Raw genomic sequence first — 25,037 nt, 5'->3', positions numbered from 1 at the left:
AGGGCCCAATCAGACCCTCAAGACATCTGGGGCATCTGCCCCAGCCCCGGATGAATAACATGCCTGGTGATCCTGGGGGAGTGGTGGTGTGGAATCCCCGGGCAGGTGGAGGGGGTGACCTCCAGTACCTGCCTGTACTGAGGGCAGGCAGGAGTCTCTTCTGTCCCTCTCCTTTTTCCAGGTGGCTTCCAAAAAGAATGTGGCATCCTGGGTTGTAGGTAGCTCTGCCCAGAACCTGCGAGGAGAACCTAGGGGTGTTGGTACCCACGGGAGAGGTGGGGGGCGGAGCCAGGCACTTACTCATTTGAATGCCCCTCTGGCTGCAGTGGCCGTACCCACATCGAGGTCCACTGGAGGAAAGGGTGGTGAGTGCTGCCAGTGGGCGGCTGCATGTGTGCAGTTAAAATCCACAGTTCTAATTGCTGCAGCCCCTGTAAGTGCACACCCAAGTGTACGCCTCTCTTTCCCCTTCCCTCCCTGCCTTGGGGGTCAGGAGACCCAGGGTCCATACTTCCTGACCATGAGGTCCTTGAAACCCAAGAAGATCCAACAGGCAGGAGGATTGGTGTGAGGCCCTAAGGAAGTAGCCAGAGAAGCAGGGGTTGGTGATGGGGGCAGGGGGGAGCAGGCTCAGTCACCCTGGACCTGAGCCCTGGGCCAGGAAGGGTGAGGGGATGCCTAGCCCTGTGAAGAGGCTCATGAGGCCCATAGGATGGTAGCATCATGACCAAGAAGTGATGAACATCCAAGGGATTGGGTTGGTGGGCTGTCAAGGCTGTGACCAGGAGAAAAGGTCGATATGGCCCCCAGAGCCATGGGGTATAGGGGAGCGGGGCAGCCCCTTGCATCTGCAGCCCCCTTTGCTTTTCTATGCTATCCCTCAAAGAATCCAGCACGCAGCCTGCCCAGATGGTCCTGCCCCAGACTCTGGCTAGTCAGCTGGGTCAAGGGTCCTGCCTGTGACCTGGGCCCTTGGGGACTGTCCCAGGTCTGGGATTCACAGGTGAGGCTCTGAGCTTGGTTGAATGAGAGTTTTAAGAATGTGCTGGAAGACCCTGTCCCTTCCCTGTTTTGTTAATTATGTTGAAAGTTACTGTGTACCTAGGGGTGGATTGGGAGGAGAGCGGGGAGGTGATGACCAGAGGAAGCCTTGCTTGGGACGAGGGGGTTGGCATAAGGGCCACTGCCAGGGCCAGGCCATGTGGTTTGAGGTTCTGAACCTGCCCCCACTTGCAGTCTTCAGGACACTTGGAGGAAGGGCCTCTTTGGGGGCTGCCAGGAGGGGCCAGCTGGTGAGACACATCAGGCTCTGTAGCCTGTGGGAGACGGATGAGTGGGACCCAGGGGTGTGGCAGGGACAGCAGGTGGGAGGAGAAAGGAAGTCCCCAGGATGGGGGGAAACAGAGAAGGGGCAGTGGGGATGCACAGAGGCTGTGCTGGCGGCCCGGTGCTTGGCCACCCCCACCAGCAGCTGACCCCCATCACGAGATCCCAGAGCCTCCACAGTCACAGCAGGTTTATTGTCGGCAACAGAGCACCGCGATGCTCTCCCGGGGAGCACAGCTGTGGCCATGAGGGGAGCAGGTGGGGTGGTGGCCGGGAGCAAAGGGGGTGCTGAGGTCCAGGCCTGGTCTCCTGGGCCCCGTGTTCCCTCCTGCCTCTCTGGGTCTAAGAAGCATCAGTCCATCTGGGTGTGGACCACCCTAGGGGTGGTTTCTGGCTGGGTCTGCCCTGGGCAGGAGAGGAGGGACCCTGGAGAGTCTGGGCTAGTGGCAGCGATGGCTGTGGGGCTGGCGGGGAGCAGCCAGCCCTCACAGAGGAGCAGGAGCCCCCGAAGTCCCCTGGAGATGTCAGGTGGGTGACGACAGGCCAAGGCCGTATTAGCTCTGGATTTCCGGACCCCCTGGGACCCTGGGCCCCTGGCTCCCCCAGCTCACTCAGCCCAGGAGAGACCCAGGCCCTGCACCCCAACGAGAGGGACCGAGGTGAAAAGCTGAGAGTGCACGGGGGTCTCCCAGCACCTGGCGGGGCTCAGCGCGGAGTGTGGGGCGGCCTCACGTCTGCAGCTCCAGGACGCGGCTGGGCTCCAAGGGCGGGGAGCCGGCTGGGCTGGACCTATGGGCCTCCCGGAGGTCCTGCAGTACCTGGAGCAGCTGGGCCAGTGGGTCCTCGGGGGCTGGAGGCAGATGCGGGACGAGGGCAGAGCAGGCAGGGTCGCGCCTGTCTGGAAGGCCGGAGGGCCCCTGGGAGGGAGGCCCCACCCACCATCCCTGAAAGGGGGCTCAGGTGGGAAGCACCTACCTCCTCCGGGGCCCGGGAGCACAGGGCCTGCCTCTGGGCCCGCACTCAGCTGTCGGTGCTTCTCCCTGTGGGGGAGGACAGGATGTGAGGGCTCCTGGTGCCCTCGCCCAGAAGGCTGGGTGACCCAGGGTGGGCCTCCTGAGCTGGAGGGGGCTCCTGGGGGCAGGGGGCTGTTTCAATGTACAGGAAGAAATGTGGACCCAGGTCTCGGCCCCTGGTCACCTCCCGCTTCCCCCCGTCCAGCCTCCTCCTCTGGTCCCCCCCTCATCCTCCAGCTCGGCAAAGGTGGATCAACGGAAGGCACTTAGGAAACCAAGCTTGAACCGTGTCACTTCTGTTTCAGAGGGCCCTCGGGGAGAGATTCAAGCGGGGCCTGAAAATCCCCTAGTGTTACCTGGCCATGGAGTGAGTTTCATTCTTATGGGAACAGGAGACAGGGACATTTTAAGCACGGCTCCTACCCGGGGTTCACCAAAGGTCCCCGGGTCGCTCAGATACAATCCTCTGTGCGCTTACACGGAGGGGTGGTGAGCAGCCTTGCGGACCCTGTGCTTGAAGCTCCTTATTTAGGAATTCTACTGGCTCAGCCCTTTGACCATCTCCCTGATCTGTTTTGGATAAAATAGATCCAACTCCTCCTCAGTTGCCTTCTAGGCCATAGGGGGTCGCTCTGATCCCTTACCCCCCTGCTCATGTGCTTATTCCACTTTCACTGTAGGAGGATAAACCTGTGTCGTTTACGCCACCAACGGTATGGTAATGTGCTACAGCAGCCACAGGAGATGAACCCTAGAAGAGCTGGTGAGGCAGCAAGGAGGATGCCCGGCACCCCTCCAGGCCCCGGCGGCAGGGGTGTGGGAGAGAAAGCTGCCCCCATTCGAACAGACTCAGGGAAGCAGTGCTCTTAGGGAGCGATGGATTGCTTTAAAATATCCCCATGCTGAACTGCCCCCACCAGAGGTTCTGAGTCAGTGGGGTAGGGCCCAGGCATCCTGTTTTTAAAAAGCGTTCTGTGTTTTCTAAGCTGGAGCCAGGGCTGAGAACCACTGAATTAAGCGGGTTGGCTGAGGGCAATCCTGGTGCTCTGAGGGCACCAAGGGAGGGCTGGGCGGATGAGGGGGCCGGGTCAGCCGGGGGGCACGGAGCAGCTACAGCCTGACCCTGGGCTTCCACAGCCCTTGGGACCTTCATCCTAAGATGCGCCAGCCTCATGCTGCAGAGATCCAGGTGCCCTCCCAGGTGTGGCTGCCATAGGCAGGAAGGTGCAGAGCCTGATTACGAGGGAAGAGACCAGCCACTGCGGAGGGGCCCTGAGCCCGAATCCCGGCTCCAGCCCCCGCCTGGCATATCCCCTGGGGCTGCCCAGGCTCTGCTGCATGGGACTCGCTGCCCCTGCACAGGCCTCCTCACCGCAGTGTGGCCTCCACACCCAGCAGGTGCCGGTAGATGAGCTGAGCCTCCAGGTCATGGTCGAGAGGGTCATTCCACTCCTGCAGGGTCACCCGGGACCGCGTCTTGTCGCAACCCAGATCTGGGGGCAGAGAGAGGACAGAGTTACAGGCAGGCACTGTGAGCGCTTATGTCCAACTTCCTGGAAGGCAGATGGGGAAACCGAGGCCTAGAGAGGGCAAGGGATGCACTCAGGGGCCCCCAGGGCGGAGCTGGGCTGGGGGCACAGCCGGGAAGTCTGGCCCAGGGCCTGCCTGTGGCTCCCCACACTCCCAGGGGGCAGCCCCTCATCTCTCTCGGGTTCAGCTCCTGAGCCATGACTGCAGGACGTGGGAGTTGTGCAGGATACAACTTAGGGAGCTGGACCACTTTCTGGAAGATTCCTGCCTGGAAGGAAGCAGGGAGCAGCCTGGAACTGTAAGATCATGGTGAGGGGAGCTGGGGTTTTGTGCCTTGGAATAAGCCGGCCCTGCCACGTGCTGCTTTACAACCTTGGCAGAGACATCTGCATTTGCTAAGTCTCGGTTTCCTGCTCCACAAAATACGGCTGCCCAGCCCTGCCTCGTAGCGCCCTGGGGAACCTCACTGTACCAATGACAAGGGTTACTGTCACAAGGTTACGGCCAGAGTCTGCAGGTCAGGCCAACCAGCCAGGGACGCCCTCGTAACAAGCTGCCACTGCTCAACCTCAGAGCCAGGGCTGGGCTACAGCAGGTGGGCCAGCTTCCGAGGGCCTGGACCCCACCGGGCTCGACGGTCGGCCTGGCCTGCAGGCCAGGGGCTCCAAGTGCTGAGTCTCCTCTGTGACTGGGGAGCAAGAATTTTGTAAAGCAAAGGGGACTTCCCTGGTGGTGCAGTGGTTAAGAATCTGCCTGCCAATGCAGGGGACAGGGGTTTGAGCCCTGGTCCAGGAAGATCCCACATGCCGTGGGGCAACGAAGCCCGTACACCACAACTACTGAGCCTGTGCTCTAGAGCCCGCGAGCCACAACTACTGAGCCCGTGTGCCACAACTACTGAAGCCCGCGCACCCAGAGCCCGTGCTCCACAACAAGAGAAGCCACCGCAATGAGAAGCCCGAGCACCGCAACGAAGAGTCGCCGCAACTAGAAAAAGCCTGCGTGCAGCAACGAAGACCCGACGCAGCCAAAAATAAATAAACTTATTAAAAAAAAAAAATTTTGTAAAGCAGGTAGGGATAAGGAAGGAAGATCTTGAGCATTCTAGAACTTTACTGTCCAAGAGGGTAGCCACTAGCCACGTGAGGCCATTCATATTAAAATTAATTGAAATTAGAATAAATTCAAAACTCAGTTCCTCGGCTGCACTAGCTACATCACAAGTGCTAAATACCCACGTGTTCAGGGCTGGCACGTGCACAGTATTGGACAGTACAGATACACACCATTTCCATCATCACTGAAAGTTCTAGGAGAAGCTTCTCTCTGCCATCCCTCCAGTGCCCAAGGCCCAGGGTGCCCCCAACTCACAGCTCCAGTATTGGGCTGCCAGTGTGGAAATATGCAAATTAGGGGGCTGTCTTCAGCCCTCATTAGCAAGGAATTCCTAAAGTGTGCTCCTTGGAACACTGGTTCTGCAAGAAGCTCATTCACTGGGCCAGAAAAGTGTTCCCTGGCAAAGGAATTTGGGAAGTGCTGGGCTAAATGGTGTCAGATATGGGATTCTAACTCGTTTTCAGGCCTCTTCCAGGGCCTCTGAGGTACCCACATGCATCACACAGAACAAGTGGCATTTCCCAAACCACCTGGTCACGGGACCCTTTCTGCCCAGAGCACCTGCGGGGGCCTGGCTGGCCTCAGGTGAGTGCCCACAGGTGCCCAGGTGGCTCCCCGCCAGGCCAGCGAGGCAGGGTTCCAGGCAGTGCCATGGGGCCCTGGACTCCATCCCACCTGTCTTGTCCCTCTGGTGGCAGCAGCTCCACTTGTCCCCGCGGAAGACTCCAGGGTGGTAGGAGCCTAGCAGGCCGGTGTTGTTGATGCTGACCTTCCGCAGTGCAGACAGCCACTGGTTCAGCTCGTTCACACACTACAGGGGGCATGGGGGGCGGGCACTGATGAGAGGTCACCTCCTCCGGGAAGCTCTCCATCCTTGAAGCTGCCCTATCTCTCAGAACTACACAGTCCCTGCTAGCCTGCTCGGCAGCTTTGGGTGAATTAGGAAAGGCTGCCCTTTCTCCAGATGGATGTAGCCCACACCCGGCACATGGCTTCGTGAGCAGAGCGTGGGCTGGATTTCAGCCACCACTGGCTCCCTCGGCCATGCCCTTGGACAGTCCACAACCTGCCAACTATATGTGGTGGCTCTGCCGTCACCATTTTTTCCCTGTGGGTCTAGACTCTGACCCAACAGGGAGTCCTTAGAGGTGGGGCCCGTGGGATGGGTCTGTGACCTCCCACCCCTGCGCCCAGGACAGTCACTCTGGGGAACAAAGCACGCGCCCTCCCACTTCACCTTCCTCCTTGCTCAATGTCCCTGCTCAAATGCTGCCTATCAGAGGCCCTCCCTGAGCACCGCTGCTGCTGCACCCTCACTTTGTCCCCTCCCTGTCTCTCTCAGTCGCCACTGGTTCCCATTTGACATTTTAAATATTTATTTATGGGTCCATCTTCTTCCCTGGGATGGAAGATCCACGAGGGCAAGGACGCTGTTTTGTCTGCCGCTGTACCCCACCACTTAGAATGGTGACCTCCATTCTAATGACCTCCACCACTTACAAAATTTTTTTTTTTAGAATAGTGCCTGGAACCCAGAAGGTGCTCAATAAATATTTTTTAGATGAATGAATGAATGAGTGAATGAATGGATTAATACATGAACAGAGGAGAAAGGGACTTGAGAGTGTGCACCCAGAGCCACACACTCGCATAAGTGTGCGATTGTTATGTGTGGATATACACACACACACAGAAACACACAAGCAGCAACTCAGATACTTGGAAATACAGTTTCCAAAAACATGCACGATGTGAAGCTTCAAGACATGGGGACACACCAGTCCACGCCCCGGACCACACCCAGACCTACGTGTGCGTGCCGAGGCAGGGCCACGCAGAGACATGGGCATGGCCTCCCAGGCACCCAGACCCCAGGAGACACGACGCCGCACCCACATCAGATTTCACACCCCTGCTGTGCCTGATGCGGCCGACAAGGGGGTGGGAGGCTCACTCGATCCTCATTCCAGCCCACCCAGGCGTTCTCCCACAGTACCCCGATTTGCAGGTGCCCCCTCGGCACGGCCCACACCTTGCACTGCAGGTAGGCGGTCTGGGACCTGCCCGCGTCGTCCGTGTAGATGACCTGCATGACGTGGGAGCTGCCGAAGCTCTTCTCCTCCACCTTTTCTGCTGCCCGGATGTGGGCAAGCTTGATGAGGGTGCTTTTCTGGGGGAGAGGGGGAACAGGGGAAAGGAGGCTCAGGGTCCTAGCCAGGGTCACTCCACTTCCTATCTCTGGGCCTCAGTCTCCCCTTCTACAGCATCAGGGGTTGGTGCTGGGGATCCAGCGTGCCTACCCTCCCAGGAGCCTACTCTGAGAGCACCCTCAGCCGGGACAGAGCGCAGACACATGTGCCTGGCCTCTGCGGGCTCCCAGCAGTCCTGGGAGGTCTCAGCTTTAGCAAAGCGCCAGGAAACCCAGCTTTCCGGGACTGCCTGCTGCGGACCAGGCCCTGTGCCTTTGCAGTTATTTTCCCAACTCACCTTTGTTCTCCCAGGCCCTAAAAGTCACATCCCACCTCCCGGACCCTGCCCCGTTCCTGCCATCATCGAATGTGATGAGATACAAATGGGACAGACAGAAGCTCTGGACCTCAAACATCCATGACGCTGAGGGACCCCCAACCTGCTAAAGCTGAATCTACGCTGCCAGCGCCCAGACGCTGTTCTCCTTGCTTCTGGAACTCACCAGGGCCCTTCATCATCCGAATGACCAGTCCCCACGGCCCTCAGGCATCCAAGCTCACCACCCCTGCTAGCCTCAGGGACAAGCAGAGAGGGGCAGTGCCAACTCTTGGGAGGAGTGGGGAAACCTGGAGGGGAGCCCTGAGGACACATGTCTGAGCCGTCTCTGGGTGGGGCTTCCCAAAGAACAGAAGGGACAGCCCAGAGGAGGATGTGCTGCGTGTACTGGGGTGTCTGCTGGAGAAGAGGCAGAAAGGAGGCAGTGGTGCAGGCGGCGCTGCACAGGGGGATACACGGGGGTGCCCAGAGGATGGCACAGCTCCGTGCCAAAGAGCGGAAAGGGGCCCAGAGGAGGGTGGGTAGCCAGGCTTTGCCCAGGGAACCCGAGGGCCGGGCAGCTGCCCAGAGTGAAAGAAGCTGGAAAGTGGGAGGCCTGGGCTGAGGGGTCACCTGAGCTCCTTCACTCCCTCTGCGCCCACCCCGAACTGCACAGGGCTGGTTGGGCATCCCTGGAGACCATCCCCCAGATCCTGGCTGACTGGGGGTTAGGTTGGCCCTGCTAGGGGGTCAACAGGTCCATCCAGGAGGTATGTGCTCAGCCCTTTTTGGGAGAAAAGTGCTCAGGAGAGGCCAGCCCAGGGGACGTAGTGTCTTCAGGAATACCATTGGTCTAGATCCTGCTCTGTGCCACGCTCTGGACCCTTAGAGAGCTCATCCCATCTAATTCTCAACAACCTGGTAAGTAGGGACCATTATCTCCAATTTACAGGCCAAGACACCAAGGATCAGAGAGGTTGACACACTTCCCCTAGGTGCACAGGGCAGGAACCCAGGACGCCTCTCAGCCCCTCTCTGCTTCCCTGAGCTCCCAATGCCCCACCTTCCTCATGCACCTGACCTAGAAGCCAGGGCTAGACACTGCAGCTGCTGCCCACACCAGGACCCCCTGAACAGAGGACCTTCTTTCTCATGGGTCTTAAGTGACCTTGTGGCTGACACCAGGAGCCTGCATCTGCCTGGCTTTCTTCTCTGACCCCGGTGGACCCTGGGATGGGCTCCGAGGAAGCGACAGGTGCCTCCAGGGTGTTATAACCCCTCAGAGCCCTACTTGCCCTCATCCTTCCTTACCCACCTTGGAGCTGGGTGTCTTGGCAAAGCTGAGGGCCTCCGTGGTGAGGGAGAAGTGGAGCTTCTTAAAGGAGGAGGACATGAGGGGGCCCTTGCCCTTGGTCCTGTGTATGAAGAGTGGCCCCTCCTTCACTGGCGGCGCCTGCAAGCTCAGGGCCCGCTGCAGGTCCAGCTCTGTAGGCCAGGGAGGGAAGGCGACAAGTGAGCCCCCTGGAGGGGAAGGAGGGGCGGACCGAGGGCGGGGCCGGGGGCGGAGCAAACTTCAACAGCAGGCTGTGGGTGGAGCTGCGAGAGGCACTGAAGGGGGCGAGGCCATGGGACGGGGGCGGGGCAAACGTGATCGGGCGGGTGAGGGCGGGGCCGCACTGGGAAGCGCTCACCCTCTTTCTCCTGGATGTCTACCAACTTGGTGATGAAGTCCTTCAGCTGGGCCACGCCCTGGCGCACCGTGGGCTGCAGCGGTTCCATCCAAGCCTCCTTAGCCCTGGAAGCTGGTGTGTCCATGTTGCCCACGTTCTGGACCGCCTGGGGGTTGACAGCAAGAAAGGCCAGGCTCTGCTGGGTCAGAGGCCGGGCCACTGCTGCTCCCCCCACCCCTACCCAGTCTGTACTACTCCCACTGTAGAAATGGAGGTTGAGATGGCACAGGCTCTGCTCACGGGCCTACTCTATCCCCACTGGGGGTCAGGGGTGAACGGATCACAGCTTGAGACCTTTCGGGGATTTACAGTTGAGACTACTTGGGCCCAACCTAGTGACCTTCCTCTGCAGATTTAACAACAGATTCTGCTCCACTGGGTACCCTGGCCCCAACCTGGTCCCAAACAGATAAGTGCAGCCTGGGAGTGAGTAGATCTGGGGGTTAGAAGACTCCAATTCACCCCTGACAGGCTGTGAGGCCTTGGGCGACCTCCTGCTGTGGACCTGTTCCCTTATCCATGAGACTGGGTGACCATGAGAAAGCTCTGTAAACTGTGAAGTGCAGCGCCACATGAGGGTACCGGCGGCCTGCCACAAGGCTTTCCTGGAGCCAATGGGGAACACACGGCAGTCCAGGCAAGGACCCCTGTTCAGCAGCCAGCTGGGCACCTCCCGCCAGTGTCCAAAGTCCCGGACCTTGGCCAGCAGGAGCAGGGTGCGGCTGGTGCGGGCGTCTGCGTGCCGCTCCCGCAGGTGGAAGAGCTTGGGCGCCATGATGGCAGGAGAGATGAAGCGCAGGCACAGGAAGCTGGTGACGGCGATGAAGGGCACGTTCTGGAGGGATGCGCGAGAGTTGGGGGCTGGACTCCCCTAGGCCTGGGCTCTGACAGCCCCTTTCCCTTTGGCGCTGTCCCCACCTCTGCGCATCACCTTCCCACCCCCGGCCCCGCCCTCGGCTTCTAACCATCAGGCCCTTCCTACCACATCTTGGGGCTCCACCACTTTTTTCCCCCCCACTTTCTCCCCTCCGCCCAGCCCCACCGGCACAGGGCGAACCTCGTCCTGGGCGCTGGGGAAGCGCTCGCGCACGCGCCGGAAGAGCTGGCGGAAGGTGGCGCGGACCACGGCGGGGCATGCGCGAACCGAGCGACTGAGCGAGCTCAACAGCGCCCCCAAGTGGGCGCGCAGCGTCTGCGCGCTCTGCTCCAGCACCTCAGCTTCGGTCTGCGGGCGGTGCAGCCCGGAGCACCTGAGTGAGCCCGGGGCAGACCCGCAGAAAGGTCGAGGTCAGCGCTTGCACTCATGACTCGGACAGGGGCACCCGGAGACACAGGCGTAGAAAGACATCAGCCAAGACAGGGACACAGAGACCACGCCCAGGTGGGCAGTGCAGACGAAAGGTAGACCAGGCAGAAAGAGCGCTAAACACACACTTGAAGAAAGGGCCTGACCCCCCCCTCCCCCCCACCGCGCCTTCAGGGATCACCCCTGGCCTCACCCTACATCCTTGACCTCCACCTTGCTGGGGTCCAGCTCCACGTACTTCTTCTCCTCAAACACCCTGTCAACGATGGGGCCCAGGACGCCGTGCAGATACCGCATTCCAGCCACCTGGGGGCCACCGCGAGCCGCATTGGTCCCGACTCCCACCTCCAGCTGCCCGCCATCTTCCTCGCAGCTGGCCTCCCAGCCACCTCGGGCATCTATCCACCCAGGATAGAGCCAGGCACACAGGGGAAGGCGGCTCAACAAACTGCAGCTACACGAATGAATGAATGAATGAACGAATGAGTGAATGAGTGAATGAATGAGTGAATGAAATTCTTATCCTTAAAGAGCCCTGGACGGGAGACAGAAGAGTCAAGTTTAAGTTTCAACTCTGTCTCTTAGCCTCTCTGAACCTGTCTCCTCATCTATAAGACAAAGACAATATACTATGCAAACTCACCTTCAGAAAAGACTCCATGGACTTGGAGGCCAGAGAATTGCTCCGAAACAGGGTGTTGGCCTCACCTACGAGCAGAGGTTCCCATGGGTAGGGGGTTGGCAGAGGGACAAGGCTTTGGGGAGGAGGATGGAGGACCCTGGGGCTGGGGGCTCTGTGCTGGATGCTCAGTAAAGAGCCTCCTGGCCACCTCCCAACCCAGCACCCCACCTCTGCCTTTTGCTCTTTCCTTTGCCTCCTAATCTGACCCTTCTCCCTCCTTAATCGGACCCATCAGCCTTCTACAGGAGGACTTTGAGATTTCTCTCCTCCCAGCATCCCTGGAGTCCTGGGCTCTCGTCCCCCACCATGCCCTCAGACGGGCCACTCCCTCCCAGGCCTCACTGGTGCGACCCAGCTCCAGCTGAAAGAGCAGGTCCAGGAAGTCTTTGGCCAGTCCCTGCCCCAGGAAGAGCTTGAGCAGGGTGGTGGCCACGTCCTGGCGGCATTCTGTGCTTGTCGTCTCCTCGATGAGTAGGATCAGCTGCCCTGGGCTCTGCGGGAGGCAGCAAGGAGAGGTGGGGCTGCAGGACGCACAGGGGAAGCCAAACCCTTCACTCTGAGGACCGCAGAGGACCATGGGGAAGGGGGGGGGCACTTTCCCAAGGGACGGAGGGGCCCTGGGCACTGGCTGGTTCCTTACCATCCTGACAACTCAGATCTCTGCTCTTCAGAGTGGGTTTAGAAGGACAGGGAGGACACACCGACTGTCCCTGGACCCTCCCACCTTCCCCCAGGGGCCCCCTCACCTGGGTGCCCAGCTTCACCTCACGGCAGAGCAGCTGCACCAGGGGCTGGTAGCAGCCGGAGGGCAGCACCATCTCGTCCCGCAGCCGCACCTCCAGCTGCAAGGAGCCCAGGTTGCCCCTGGAACAGGCAGCCTGTGACCTCTCCACCAGGGACCCAGGCTGCCCGGGGCCGTGCCCCCTTCCCCACTGCCTCCGTTTTCCCTGCGGTCTCTCCGCGCGTGCCCTCCACCTTGGTTCCCGGCACTGCCTCCCCTCCCATTTTTTGCCCGGGCTGTTCTCTCTGTTTGGAAAGCTTTTCCTGCCTCCGTCCTCAGGGGAACTCCATCCGTCTTCAAGGCCTGGCTCCCCGCCACCTCTACACTCCTGTGGACTCCAGGCTTCACCCATGTGGACTCCCCAGCCTTGAGCCTGTCAACTCCCAGAGAATAGCTCCCGCATGTATATATTTTACACTGGAAGGCAATCAAATCCTCAAGCTTCAAAACAACCTGCCAGAGGAAACTGAGGCTCAAACAGGGTAAGCACCTTGCCCCATTAGACCTAACTTGCAAGCTCCCTTGCTCTGACCCTTCTAGGGGAGGCCGATGACCAAGGCTTGACAGTCTCTACGGCCCCCCGCTGCCCGCAGCACAGCACGGCTAAGTGACACATGGCTTCTAGAAGCCATCAAGTCCGCCGTGGCTGGTTCTGTGGAAATGCCTTGGAGCTGGACACAGGCGTGCGCCCAGCCCCTGCCCTGTTGAGGGTGGGGATGGGGGGGGGTCTGGGGCCTCCTGTGGAGAGACAGAGCTGAAGCATCCGAGGTGGGGGACACTGCTGGTCCTCCACTTCCGGGCTAAGTAGTGGGCAAAGAGGTCAGAGGGCTTCCTTGATAGGGCTGCCAGATTTACCAAAATAAAAATACAAGACACTCAGATAAATTGAGTATTTTTAATATAAGTTTGTCTCAGATATTGGATGGACATACACTAAAAAATTATTCAAGGTTTATCTGAAATTCAGTTTTACTGAATATCCTGTATTTTATCTGGCAATCCTATTCCTGGAAAATTGGGAGGAGCTATGGGTCAGGGAAACTGACTCAGAGCTCTGGGGACTTGAACACTGGTCTAAGGTCTGCAGAGAAACCCTTAAAGGGAAAGTATCTGAAGGCTTGTTCTAGAATCTGCCAGAAGACAGAACGCAGGAGATGTGTATTGCCTTGGAGCTCTGAGGACAGGGCTGAGTCCAGGACTGTGAGAAGGGGAAAGAGGCGGGATCTGGCCAGATGGAGAAGGATGCCGGCCTGATGGGCAAGGGCCACAAGAAACCTAGGGCGGCATCACCCACCCCTGACCAGCACACCTGTCTCCCTGCTGGTGCCAATGCTCTGCCTCCCGGGGCCCAGAGCCCGCCAGCCCTGCCAACCCTGCCACCGAGCCACAGGCACTCACTCTTCCCGCTGACTCTTGGACTGGTCAGGCTGCAGCTGGAACCAGCCCTCCTCCTGCTGGGCCGCCTGGAGTCTCTGGACATTGAACACCACCTGGGGGTGGGGCAGAGGCGTTATGGGTCGGGGGGGCATCCTGGGGCTTCGATCCTCAGGTCTCTTCCTTGCCAGCTACTGTTCTTTTAAGAGGGGGTACGTTCCGAGGGTCCCTGAGCACCAGTGGCTGGCTCTGGGGAGTCCCGGACCTCCTGGGGATGGCCGGACGGGATGGCCGGGATGGAGGCCGGGCGGGTGCGGCCTGAAGGGGCAGGGTGCTCACCTTGCCCAGGAAGTCATTGCGGCTGACAAGGTCCCAGTCCCAGGCCTCCACGCACAGCGCCTCCGCCGCCCCCTCCTCCAGCTCGAATTCAAACGTCTCATTCCAGCGTGGGTAGCGTGACTTCTTCACGATCTGCTCAGAAAGGGGTCAGCGGGGGCGGGGCTGACTCCATGCGGCTCCCCAGGCCCAGCCAAGGACAGAACCCCCACGCCGCACCTTCCCCGCAGGGGCCCTGATGCAGCTTCCTCTCCTCGGTCCGGGCAGAGGCCCCGAAATAGCAGAGGTAAAAACTTCCTGTCCAAACCCCTACTCGGTTCTCAAGTGGGGAAATTGAGGCCCAGAGTGGGTAAGGCACTTGTCCAAGGCCACACAGCAAAATGGTAGCAGGTTGCACTGAGAACCCAGGTCTTGAGGCCCTACCCGCCGGGACTGAGCTCACCACCCTGGCTGTTTCCCAGAGGTGAGAAAAGTCGCATGGGCAGCTGTTGGACTTTGCAGATTAACCCCAGGTGGGCTGTCTCGGCCCATCTGGGCCAGGAGTGAAAGGCGGCTAAGGCCACAGGAGCTGGCACCAGAAGGGCTTGGACCCACTGTGCACTCTCGGAGAGGTGGCCCCACTTTTCTGAGCCTCCTCTGTAAGACTGCAGACCCAACCTGACCTCCCAGGTGATGGTGAAAACCCCCCTGCCCCCTCCCGATCCCCCAGCCTCCTCACCGAGGTCTCCTGCGTCCGGCCGTTGTAGCGCACTCGGACAAAGGGATCAGATGCACCATTCCGGTCCTTGGGGGCTAGGTCCCTGCGAGGGAGGAGAGCATCCACTTGTCACCAAGCGTCCCCTGGGCTAACACCCCACCATGGTGGGGTAACCCCACGCCGGGCTGGAAAGGCCTGGGCTCATCCTGGGCCTGGCCAGCTGGGTGGCTGTCAGCTTTCCAGCCATTCCCACCACGGTCACCCCATGGAGCCCTGGGGTGGGGGCATCCTCCAAGGCTCCTTCCGACTCGGCCGCTGCGGGTCGGCCACTGCACCTCCTCTGGCGGGCGGGGCAGGCAAGGCAAGCTCAGCCGTGGGACAGCCTGGGCCAGGGGCGCCTCCCTCCCCCTCCTGGTTTCCTGGGCAAGGGCCACCTCCCTGATCCTCGGTTTCCGCATCAGTAAAATGGAGAAGATAATCCCTTGAATTGAGATGATGGGCTTCTAGAAGGCCTGTCCCCGCAATATCCCCCCGACTTGAGGGAGGCCTTGGTGAGCGGCCCCGACCACCATCCTGCCCTCTCTCCACAGACGGTCCTTTATGAAGCCCAAGGCTGGCCGTGGTGCCCCCAGCTTAGAACCCTCTGGAAGAACCACAAAGCCCAGCCCCGTTCCCTTCCCTGGAAATATTATTTTCTGCTCTTTTCCGTCTTTTCCATTTTATGCCTCTCGTGACTGCTTTTCTTTCCTCCTCAGAACTGTCTAATAAAATTCCAGAGTTTGGCCTTGAGAATCTGCCCAGAAAGACGAGGAAGAAATGTCCTGTCTGTTTCTGCCACAAAGGCAGCTCCTTACAGGGGTTGGAGCCAAGGAGCCTGGGGGATGAGTCCCCTCACACGCCAGACAGAGGGCTGACCGACCACTGCCCCCCACTCCCACCCAGGCACTTGCTAAGAGGAGGCCAGGCTGGCCCAGACGTCGTGTCCCCGACAGTCTGGGCAGCGTGTGTGCACGTGTGTGCGTGTGTGCGAGTGTGCGTGAGCGTGTGAGCATGCGGGTTACAGAGAGCCCGGCCCGGGCGAGGCTGAGGAAGGAAGAAGTGGGTGAGCAGAGGCGTGGATGGCCCGCGAGGATGACAGAGCGTGAGGGACGTGACTGTGATTCTGCCCAAGGCCAACCCTTTTCCAGCTGGCCGTGCCTCTTCCACATCCCGGCCCCAGGACAGAAAGTAAAGCCGGGGGAGCCACAGGCCTCATGTTCAGGAGGGAGGTCTTCCTCCCAGAGTGGCCAGCCACCCCGCGGCTCCTCCACAGGTGCCGGCCCGCTGGTGTGTTCCTCCAAGGGACGGCAGGCGGAGGCTGGGGCCCCCGCCTGCTCCCACCCCAGAGCCAGGCAAGGAGCCGGAGGAGGGGGGTTGGAGCCAGACAGGAAGGTGCGTCTCATGGAGTGTGTGTGACTCACACTCAGGCCCAGATGGGAGTGGAGCCTGCAGCTAAAAATACCCTGGTAGGGGTGGGGGGTTCCCTGTCACAGGTGACAGGCCCATCTTCCCACCCAAGTCACTGTCGCTCCTGGAGAGACCCCCACCCTTCCCATCTGGAGGTTTTCAGTCACTCCTTCCACCCCCCCACCCCACCGAGGACTCCCGCCCACCTCACAAGTCGGGCCGAGTTCATATTGAAGTTAAAGCCAGGGGAAGCCCAGTCTTGGCACTGGGGCTGTATGATCAGGGTTCAGGGTCCCCTGTGGCCCATCACCCCCACTGCTCGAGGACGCCTGAATTTCCAGCATTAGAACATCATGCCTTCCCCTAAGAGACACAGCCTCCTGAGCGGGGTCATCTGGGAAATGTCTTCAGGTCAGAGAAGCCGCCCCCGTGTGCCCAAGAGCCCGCTTTCCAGGGAGGAGGCATGGGGTCAGGAGGTGGAGTCGGGGGAGAGGAGGCCCAGCATCCACAGTGGGTTTCTCTAGTTTCGTGGGGCCCACTGCCCAGTCTCCCAGGGCTCACCTGGCCTCCAGCACAGAGCAGCGCAGCCGGCAGGCCCGGGTCCCCCGCACCACTTCCAGCCGCAGGTGGATCTCGCCCTGCACCTCCTCATCAGGGTCGACCTCCGTCAGATGGGCCCACCCACTGAAACCTGAGGGGTCGCGGCTCAGCCAGGGCCCTGGCCCTTCTCTCTCAGCCCCGCCAGGCACCACGGGCCCCTGCACAGTCCCCTCGGAAGCCTCTCAAGCTCCCGCGAGGCAGGGGCTGCTGTCCCCAGTGACAGATGGGGAAACTGAGGTTCAGAAGCTGAACAACAGTGGTTAAAAGAGCCTGGGTCAAAGTCCAAGTCCTCACTATTGTGCCACGCTGCATTTGGTGGCCCTGACCCTGACCCATCCTGGGACCGGCCTCTCTGCCTCAGTTTCCTCATCTTAAAACAGGGGGAGAGTGGCTCTCGCCCAGGGGTGCTGGGAGGAGGGCCTAAGCCCAGATGGGGGTGCGACGAGGGAATGGCATCATTAGGGCCACTGGCCCCCAAGGGGCTGGCTGGGGCCACAGGCAGGACAGGCCTCAGGCCTGGCAGGGGCCAAGAGGCTCCGTGAGTCAGCAGACGCCCCCGCCCCCAGGCCTGCCCCAACCTCACAGACGGGAGCAGGTGTGTGCCGGGGAGGCCCCTTGAGAGTCACAGGGGCTCCGGCCAGCAGAGCCGGAAGCATCTCAGAGCTCCTGGTCTGAACCTTCATTGGCAGATGGGGACTCAGTCCAGAGGAGGCAGCACCAGGTCACACGGTGAGGCTGGGGCAGGGCTGACCCCTCCAAACAATGTCAGCATCCCCAGAGTCCTCCAAGGCGCTCTCCAGCCTAGCCCCACTCCAGGCCGACCCCTCAGACTTAGGACACTAGGACCCAGGCTGAGGGGACCCTGTGGTGTACAGAGCCAGCCAGATTGGGAAGAGGGGTTCCCACACCTTGGCCATGCAGCATAAAGAGGCCCCTTCCTCTGCCTGCAGAGGCCTCAGATCCCACCACTAGCAGCCCCTCTTTGCCCTGGGGGGATGTGGTCCCAACTGAGGGCGGGGGCAGAATGGGGCACAGAGGCTAGGGTGCAGGAGTTAGAGAGGGCCACAGGCCCTTCTGGGGAGGGTAGAAATGGCTTTTCCTGAGCATGGGGGCCTGAAGGAGCCCAGAAGAAGGGTCTCAGAGTGGAGGATGGGCCGGGGACTGGGCAGACCAGTGCGGGGACAGGGGAGGGAGGCCAGGGGAGGAGAAGCAGGAGTGGGCTCCCTCCCGGGATCTTACCCTTAGGGTGAGTAGCCAGGGTGTCCCTGGTAAGGCAGACCTTCCCGATGATGTCATCCCGGCTGGAGGGTGGAGAGGGAGCCAGAGCTGGGCGGGGCTCGGTGCAGAGCCCAGGACCCCCTCCCACGCAGTTCAGGGCCCCTGGTGGGAGCAGGGAGACTAACACTCCAGTCACTTACAGGAGCCCATGGAGCCGGACCCATGACCCTTCTGTAGGCCCTCTCATGGGCATGGGATATGTTTCCGCACGTGGACTGACACGCATGCCCACAAACATGCCAAGCTCTTCTCTCCGGGGGCCTGTTTCCTAGCTTGCATCCCCGTGCACACACAGCCCAGTGCATGTGCACACGCGTGATGTGGTGGGAGCACAATGAATCCACACACACATACACAGACACCGCACATCCAAACCCTGCACCTTCCGGATCCCCCCGGGCTCCCCCTCCCTCCAGGCTGGAAAGAGGATGCCGTGACCAGCAGTCCCAGCAGTGAAATGGGCCAGAGAGGGACAGGTGGTGGGGTCTGGGCCCCAGCTGAGGACTGGGGTTCCACCCACCTGAGGGCATCCTCGTCCATGACGTAGAAGGCCACCGAGTGGAAGGTGGGCAGCAGGTGCACCTGATACTCCTCGCCCCAGAAGGGGCACAGGGTCTTCCACACAGTGGCTGTCCTGCAAGAGAGGACCCTCGGCACTTGCCTGGGCCACCCGCAGGCCCTGGGCTGGGACAAGGCGGGGCTGTGTGGCTTGAGCCCACCTTTCCCCACATCTGCCTCCATTCCCGGGAAAGACTGCTCTGCTAGGTGATGATTCTCCCTGTCCCAGACCCACCGTCCATCACCAGTCATTCCCTTCTGACCTTCCTCTCTGCCCTGGGTGGGGCACAGGCTGCGTCTATCAGGCCATTTTCCATTTGGGGAAACTGAGACCAGAGTTGGCAGTAGCTGGCCTCAGGTCACCCAGCAGGACAGTGGCAGAGCCAGAACCAAAGCCTCCCCCTGGCTCCTGATGCTGAACAGACTCACTGAGGGTAGAGGCAGGGGGATGGCCAAGCTGACTCTGGAGACAGAGAGTCCTCCTGGGGGCCCTGAGAGCCAAGGTCTGGGTCCTGACCCACAGAGGTCCTGTATGGGCAAAGCCTCACCCAGTTCTGGCCGAACCCCCCCAGGACAGAACCTTCAACACATAGGGCTCAGCACGGTATGTGGGTGTGGGGAAGCTGAAACTCCCCAAGGACCCAGATGAAGGCTCCGGGGATCACCTTCACCCCAACCAGTTCTTGGACAGGTCACTTGAACTCTGGGGCCTTGGTTTCCCTGTCTGTCATTGAGACAATCAGAGCATGCATCTCTCCCCCCTCATGGTGTCCATGCTCAGGAGAGAATCTGGAAAAAGGCGTTTGCAGTGAGAAGAACTGTGAGTCTGGCAGCCTTGGCTATCCATCAGCAGTGGACACCCAGATGGGCAGAAGAGCTGAGCGGCTTTGGCCATGAACTTGGAGGCAAAGGCCTGGGTTAGAGAGGGGACCAAACAGCAAAGACCCTGCCCAGAATCATGGAGCCCATGGAGAAAGGGATGCCCAGGGGAAGTGGCCCTTCTGGGCAAGTTAGTTCTTCTGTAAACGGGATGTGACGCTATTGTACGGAGCTCACTGGAAGTATTAAACAGGCTGGAAAAGGTTTGTCACAGGGCCTGGCCGAGACCACATCCCCTAAGTGACAGCTGTTGTTACTAGTCATCATCATCTGTCCCTCCTGCGGGTTGTAAAGGTTGTAAAGAGCAACAGAGTCGGTGAGAGGCCCTTGGCTGAGCACCCAGCCCACGGTAAAGAATCCCTCCATGGGCGTTAAGGTCAGTAATTAGCAAGACTAGTGGGTCTTTCTTACCTCCTAGCAGGCTGTTAGGGCCCGATGGGCTCCAGGGGATCAGATGCTCCAAGCCCTCACCACGCAAATCTCCACGCAAATTTCACACACACACACACACACACACACACACACACCCCGCCAGATGTGTGAGCTGGAACGGGCCGGGGGGAGTGGGCCGGCGAGCAGCCCATCTCACTCACCCTCAGGTGGGGGCGGGGCGAGGGCGGTACCTTATGATGGGCTCGTTGTCCACCTTCACGATGCAGTAGGGGTCGCTGCTGCCCGTGCTGCAAGAGAGGGGCGGGGAGGGGCTGACTGATGGGGCGGCCGGCCGTGGGCACCCCTCCTTCCTCCTCCAGGGGCTCCCAGTGACCCCAGGAAAAAGACAGTCAAGGCTGAGGCACCAGGTCCTGGGCTGAGACCCAAAGAATCCTCAGGCTAGAAAGTGTACCTCCAGCCTCGGTCTGGGAGGGGGCTGGTGAGGCAGAGGCAGGATCGTGCACCAAGGCTCCCCTGCCCGCTGCTTCTCCAGCTCGGGAAAGGGTGCTTCGCCTTCCTGCCGCCTCCCACAGCCCACCCCCCGCCCCTCCCAACCAGGGAAGACAGAAACAACAGTCACAAAAGCCTACCCTCAACCAAGTCAGCCCCTCACTCTCTCCTCTCAGACTTGGTTCCTCCTGTTCCTCCCGCCAGGACTGCCTTCCCACTCCTCCCGAGACCCCTCCTCAGTTCCCTTCACTAAGAGCCCTCTCCTGTCCCAGAGGCCCGGAGTAAGGTCTCCCCTGCCATCCCACCGCCAGCCCCCTCCCTGGCACGTTTCCCTCCATCCCAGCACTGCTAGTGATGTACTGTCATCAGCTGCCTCCCCTACCTGTCTATGAGCTACCTGAGAGTGGGGACCACTTCTGTGTTGACAGGGCTTGGCACAAGATGGGGTCCCGTGAGTGTTTATTGGATGAATGAATGAATGAACGAATAAAACCATCGGCCTCAAGCTCCCAGCCATCTGGAAAAGAACGAATGGGCCAGGCAACCCAGGACCGCTTGGTTCCTCCTGTCTCTGTTGGTGGGGAATTGATTCCTGGGGTTGAGGGCAGCCCTGGCCAAGCCCAGGGCCACTACTGGGCAAGAAGTGGGGGCGGCCTGTCTTCAGAAGTGCCCTTCAGGCCTGGCGTCCATAAAAAGGAAGTGTTTTTGCATGTTGGAGGTTGGGGAATTCCAAGCCCAGCTTCCCTTCACAAAAGGGGATCTTCCGGCAGAGGAAGCTACTAGAGACAAACATCTCCAAAGGCTCTCGTGACACTGATGCGAAACGTCTCCTAAGACTTGGTCCCCCCCTCCCCGTAGAGTGGGACCTGTAATGCCAGCTCACAGGGTAGGTTCCCTGGGTCCCTGGCATGATGTGAGGCCCAGCCCGTGGGAGGTGTTTAGTAAATGTTAGCACTGCCCTGGACTCCTCCTTCTTCCGTCTGTAACCCTCTCCCCCATCATTCAAGAGCCCTTTCCTCCAGAGAGCCCCTTGGGAACATCCCAGCTTGCATCCCACCGCCTCAAAGCCAGGGGACTCCGGGCCTCAAGCAATCAGGGCCCCGTACACCGCGGGAGCTGGGCTGGGTGGCCGGGCCCAGGAGCTGCATGTGTAACTTGGAGCAATGAGGGAGAGGTCAGGGTGGGCTGAGACCTCAGTGGCTGCCCCCCACCACAAGGCCTCCTCTGCCTGCAGGTCTGGGGCCTCCTGGCAGCCCCAGGGGCGAGGAATCTCTTGCTTTTCCCTGTAAGCCCAGCACTGCCCACTGCTCAGCTCAACGAATGAATCCCTACTGAACAGTGCGGTTTGGGGCTCCTGTTGCAGGCGGGGTCACTGGGGTGGGCAAAGGCCTGCGGGCAGGAACAGACCTAGCGTGCAGGGCAGCCATGAGCTGGGTGGCTGGATCAGAGGGGCGGAAGGGGGCAGGGTCAAGAGTGGGCTGAGGCCAGATTTAAGGACCTGAGCCCAACTGTGGCCCCTGGCCAGTTGTTGGGACTTGGGCCTTCTGCCCTGATGAGGCCCTTGGGCTGGGCCCCTCTCCCACTTCTCTTTCTCCAAGCCACTCACAGCCGCTGCTGGCCCAGCCTGGCTCCTTGTGGGGCCTCTATATTTAGGGCCTTGGCAGTTTCCAGGCTGTGGAATGGGGAGGATCAGGGTAAACCCCGAAATAGTCCCGGGCCCGTCCCCAGGGCCACTGGGCGTGGGAGCCAGTTGGTCACTGGTCACCATGAGACTCAGCTCCTGTATGGCTGACCCAGGCCCCCAAGGATGGGAGGAAGCATGACAGAAGCAGATGGGCTCTGGAAGCTGTTGGTGATAGGGTGCACAGTTGTGCTCTGTGCCCTTAAGGGGACTCAAAACCCATGAGTGGAAGTGGCCGGGAGGCCGGCGGTCACTGTGTGATGACGCCCTTCCTCAGAACTGTCTCTGTCAAGATGGGTCACTATGGATGAAAGTGAACTCCCCGTCCTCAGAAGCATGCAAGTCCCAGCTGGAAGGGATGCTGCTCGGGAGACAAGCTGGGGCTGATGAGGCCCAGTGGGGCAGGCTCACCACCCCCCGTGCCTCCAGCACTTGGGGAGGGCCTCCTGTGATCTCCAAACCCCCGCCATGCCTAAGCCAAACGCTCTGCGTGGCATTTGCGAGGCTCGGTCCCCACTGAGCCCCCCTGGCAAGCTTGCAACCTGGGTCCAGCTAGGTTGGCCTGTCAGCAGCAGAGTGGGTTTGAATCCTGACTTCTCCCCCTACTGGCTGTGTGGCCTTGGCAAAGGACTTCCCCATCCTGAGCCTCGGTTTCCCCATCTACAAATGGAGCATAGCTACCTTATAGGGTTAATAAGAGGATTAAATGGGAAGGTCCTGGACACATCTGAATCTCCCCTACTGTGGACCAGGCGTCCCTTAAGGGACCTGGCATGCCAAGACGAATGAGTCATGGTTCCTGACCTCAGAGTCACGTGGTGCAGGCAGCCCACGAAGGAGCAATTGCTACCAAGCGCTTCGTCCTAACTCCAGCTGACCCAAAGTGCCAGAAGGCATGGAACAGGGGCAAGGAACCCTGCCCAAGGGCACCAGGGAAAGTCCTGAAGAGGAGTAGAAGTTTGGAAGAGGTCCTAAAGGGTGAATAGGAGTTTTCCGGTGAACCCTGAAGGGGAGTCCTTGAAGGCAGAAGACTCACACATGGGCAAAAGCAGGGCTGTGAAGGCCAGTAGCCCAAATGTGAGGGGCTGAGGTGGCGGAGTTTCACAGCTGGATTTAAGAGCTGGTTGACGGGTCAGAGCTGCGCACACCAGCCTCTATGGGGAAGGCAGAGGAAAGGAGGTAGGGGGAGGTGAGGAGGCAGGAGGGCAGGGCAAGGAAAGAGATTCTGGAGGCAGAACCCTCAGAACTTGGTGGCCCCTCCCCTGGGGATGGAGGCACCTGGTGGAGTCCCTCAGCTGTGCAGAGGCAGGGCTGGGCAGGGAACCGGGCACCATGGCTCCCAGGTAGGCAGAGTCCACAGTTTCACCGCCCTAGGCTGGTGAAAGCCTAGAGTCAGGCACTAGGGCCAGCGCTGCAGGGATGGGGAGGGAGGCAACAGATGGAGGGGCTGCTCCTCCCAGCCACCACCAGCCAGAGGAGGCCAAGCTGACCTAGATACCAGTGCCCGCGTGGGGGGTGCTTAGAGGCTGGGCCTGGAGGCTGAGACCCTTCTCAGAGCTCATCTGCCTTCCCACCTCAGAGACCACATTCCCAGCTCCCGCCCCAACTCCCCCGCACGCAGCGAAACCCACCTTGAGACAGCCCGCCCAGCACCCTCCCTCACCCATTGCCATGGCAACGGCTGAACCTGGCCTCGTCAGGCCCAGGGGGCCTTGAACTGGAACTGCTCATGGCGCTGAGGGTGCTGGGAAACTCACAGGGGCCACTGTGCGCGTGAGGGAGATGCCCTTGTCCCGTCCTCCTGCACCCCACTCCCCAGTCCACCACCTCTCTGCATCCGGGAGCCCTCTGAGGAGCCCAGGGGTGGGGAGGCTGCCAGACTTTGGACCGTATGCTGCCTCCGGGCTCCCCCGCCCCCGCCCCCGCCCCCGCCCCCTCCTCTAGGCAGCCAGGCCCCTCAAGCTTCGTACTTTCCACCGCTCTTATCTGAGAGGGATTCCCACCTCCGGTTTACAGCAGGGAAACTGAGGCTTTGGGGACAGTGAGCTGCCTAAGGCTCATACAAGGGAGCCAGTGATGGGACCGGACTGCTCAGCTCTGGCACCTATTGAGGAGGGTGGGACCGGGGCTTCGGAAACATCCGCAAATCTGGCCAGGGCCCAGGGAAGGTCCTAGGTGTCAGTGCTTGTTAGGAGCCCTAGACTCAAGACCTTGCTCCGCCACTTGGAGCCAGCATTTCACGTCTCTGAGCCTCGGTTTCCACATCTGTAAAATGGAATGGTGAGAACGACCTTGCTGGGTGGTTGTGAGGATTAAAGGCAATGGCTCAGGTAAAGCCGAGCGTACAAGAGCAGCTACGACCCAGCCACCCCATCCTGCACCGGTCCCAGCCTCCTGACCTAAGGTCCACTCTTCAGGCCAGCCCCTCCCTTCCCAAATGCACAGCAGGAAGCCCCAGGACAGCCCGTGCACACTCCCAGGTACTAAGGGTTCCAGAACTACTGAGGAAGACCCCTCGTTACTAGGGGGGGCACCCCACACCCTCCAGCCACACCCCGCCCCACCCCCCGCCGGCAGTGCATGGAGACAACTCCTTTTCGATGTCTCCCCCACGCCCAGCTCCTGTCCTATCAAAGTCCCTTCCCCTCTTGAGCCGCCGTTCTCTCCCTCCCTATTCACTAAGGCCCCTTACAGATCCCCGCCCCCTCCCCAGACCCTGGCCCTTCCCTGTCACCCCCTGTCCGGTGCTCGCAGCAAATCTCACTGTCCCCATTTCCCTGCCAGTCTCCCACTGCAGCCACACTCGCCACACCCTCACCACTGCTCTATTTGTGGGCGGGCCGTGTGGACCCCCGAAAGGTCAGGCAGGCATAAGGGGCAGCGCCCCTCCCCGGAAAGTTGGGGTTCCCTCCTCCGGCCGTGCTCACATATCCTTGGCGGGCAGGTTCTTCCCCTCCACGATGCGGATGAACAGCGAGCTGCGCTTGGCCATCGTGGGTCCGCGACGCGGGGTCCTGGCCCGGGGGGAGCCGGACGCCAGGGTCCAGGGCAGCAGCCGGCGGTGGGGCAGGCGCTGGACTGGGCGCAGGGGGAGCGGGCCCCGCTGGGCCTGGTAGGTAAGCGCGGGGGCGGAGGAATCGCTCCCACTTCATTCACCCCGCCCCCGCCCCATGTGAGGAGGGGGGGGGAAACACAGCGCCCAGGCGGACCAATCGGAAGCCGGGGCTCCCCGGGGTGGGCGGGGCAGGCCCGAGCCGTGGCTCTCATTGGGCACCTGGGGCGGTTTAGGGGAGGGGTCTGCGCTGAGGGGTTGGGGA

General features: G+C 60.6%; 1 protein-coding gene across 2 annotated transcripts; it reads right to left on the bottom strand.

Annotated features, from left to right (window-relative positions):
- Nucleotides 1-1,972: 1,972 nt before the first annotated feature.
- RASA4B (RAS p21 protein activator 4B) lies at nt 1,973-24,828 on the bottom strand. 2 transcript variants are annotated; one of them, XM_061207761.1, is made up of 21 exons: nt 24,648-24,828; nt 19,781-19,837; nt 18,241-18,354; nt 17,682-17,743; nt 16,404-16,533; nt 14,418-14,499; nt 13,703-13,834; nt 13,388-13,479; nt 11,955-12,072; nt 11,551-11,701; nt 11,170-11,234; nt 10,720-10,832; nt 10,278-10,470; nt 9,918-10,055; nt 9,182-9,326; nt 8,806-8,975; nt 7,018-7,155; nt 5,661-5,796; nt 3,712-3,832; nt 2,302-2,366; nt 1,973-2,176 (listed from the first exon to the last, which is right to left on the bottom strand). In XM_061207761.1, exons 1-21 carry the CDS (start codon nt 24,710-24,712, stop codon nt 2,055-2,057), a joined length of 2,409 nt encoding a protein of 802 aa, XP_061063744.1. In that variant the 5' UTR covers nt 24,713-24,828; the 3' UTR covers nt 1,973-2,054. The 2 variants fall into 2 exon arrangements, with proteins under 2 accessions (XP_061063744.1, XP_061063745.1); XM_061207762.1 differs by lacking the exons at nt 9,918-10,055; nt 10,278-10,470; nt 10,720-10,832.
- Nucleotides 24,829-25,037: the final 209 nt, after the last annotated feature.

This window comes from Eubalaena glacialis, chromosome 13, assembly GCF_028564815.1.
Source record: "Eubalaena glacialis isolate mEubGla1 chromosome 13, mEubGla1.1.hap2.+ XY, whole genome shotgun sequence".
In the NCBI taxonomy this organism is placed as follows: Eukaryota; Metazoa; Chordata; class Mammalia; order Artiodactyla; family Balaenidae; genus Eubalaena; species Eubalaena glacialis.
The sequence above is the reverse complement of the archived record's forward strand: the minus strand, read 5'-3'. Positions and strand labels throughout refer to the sequence as shown.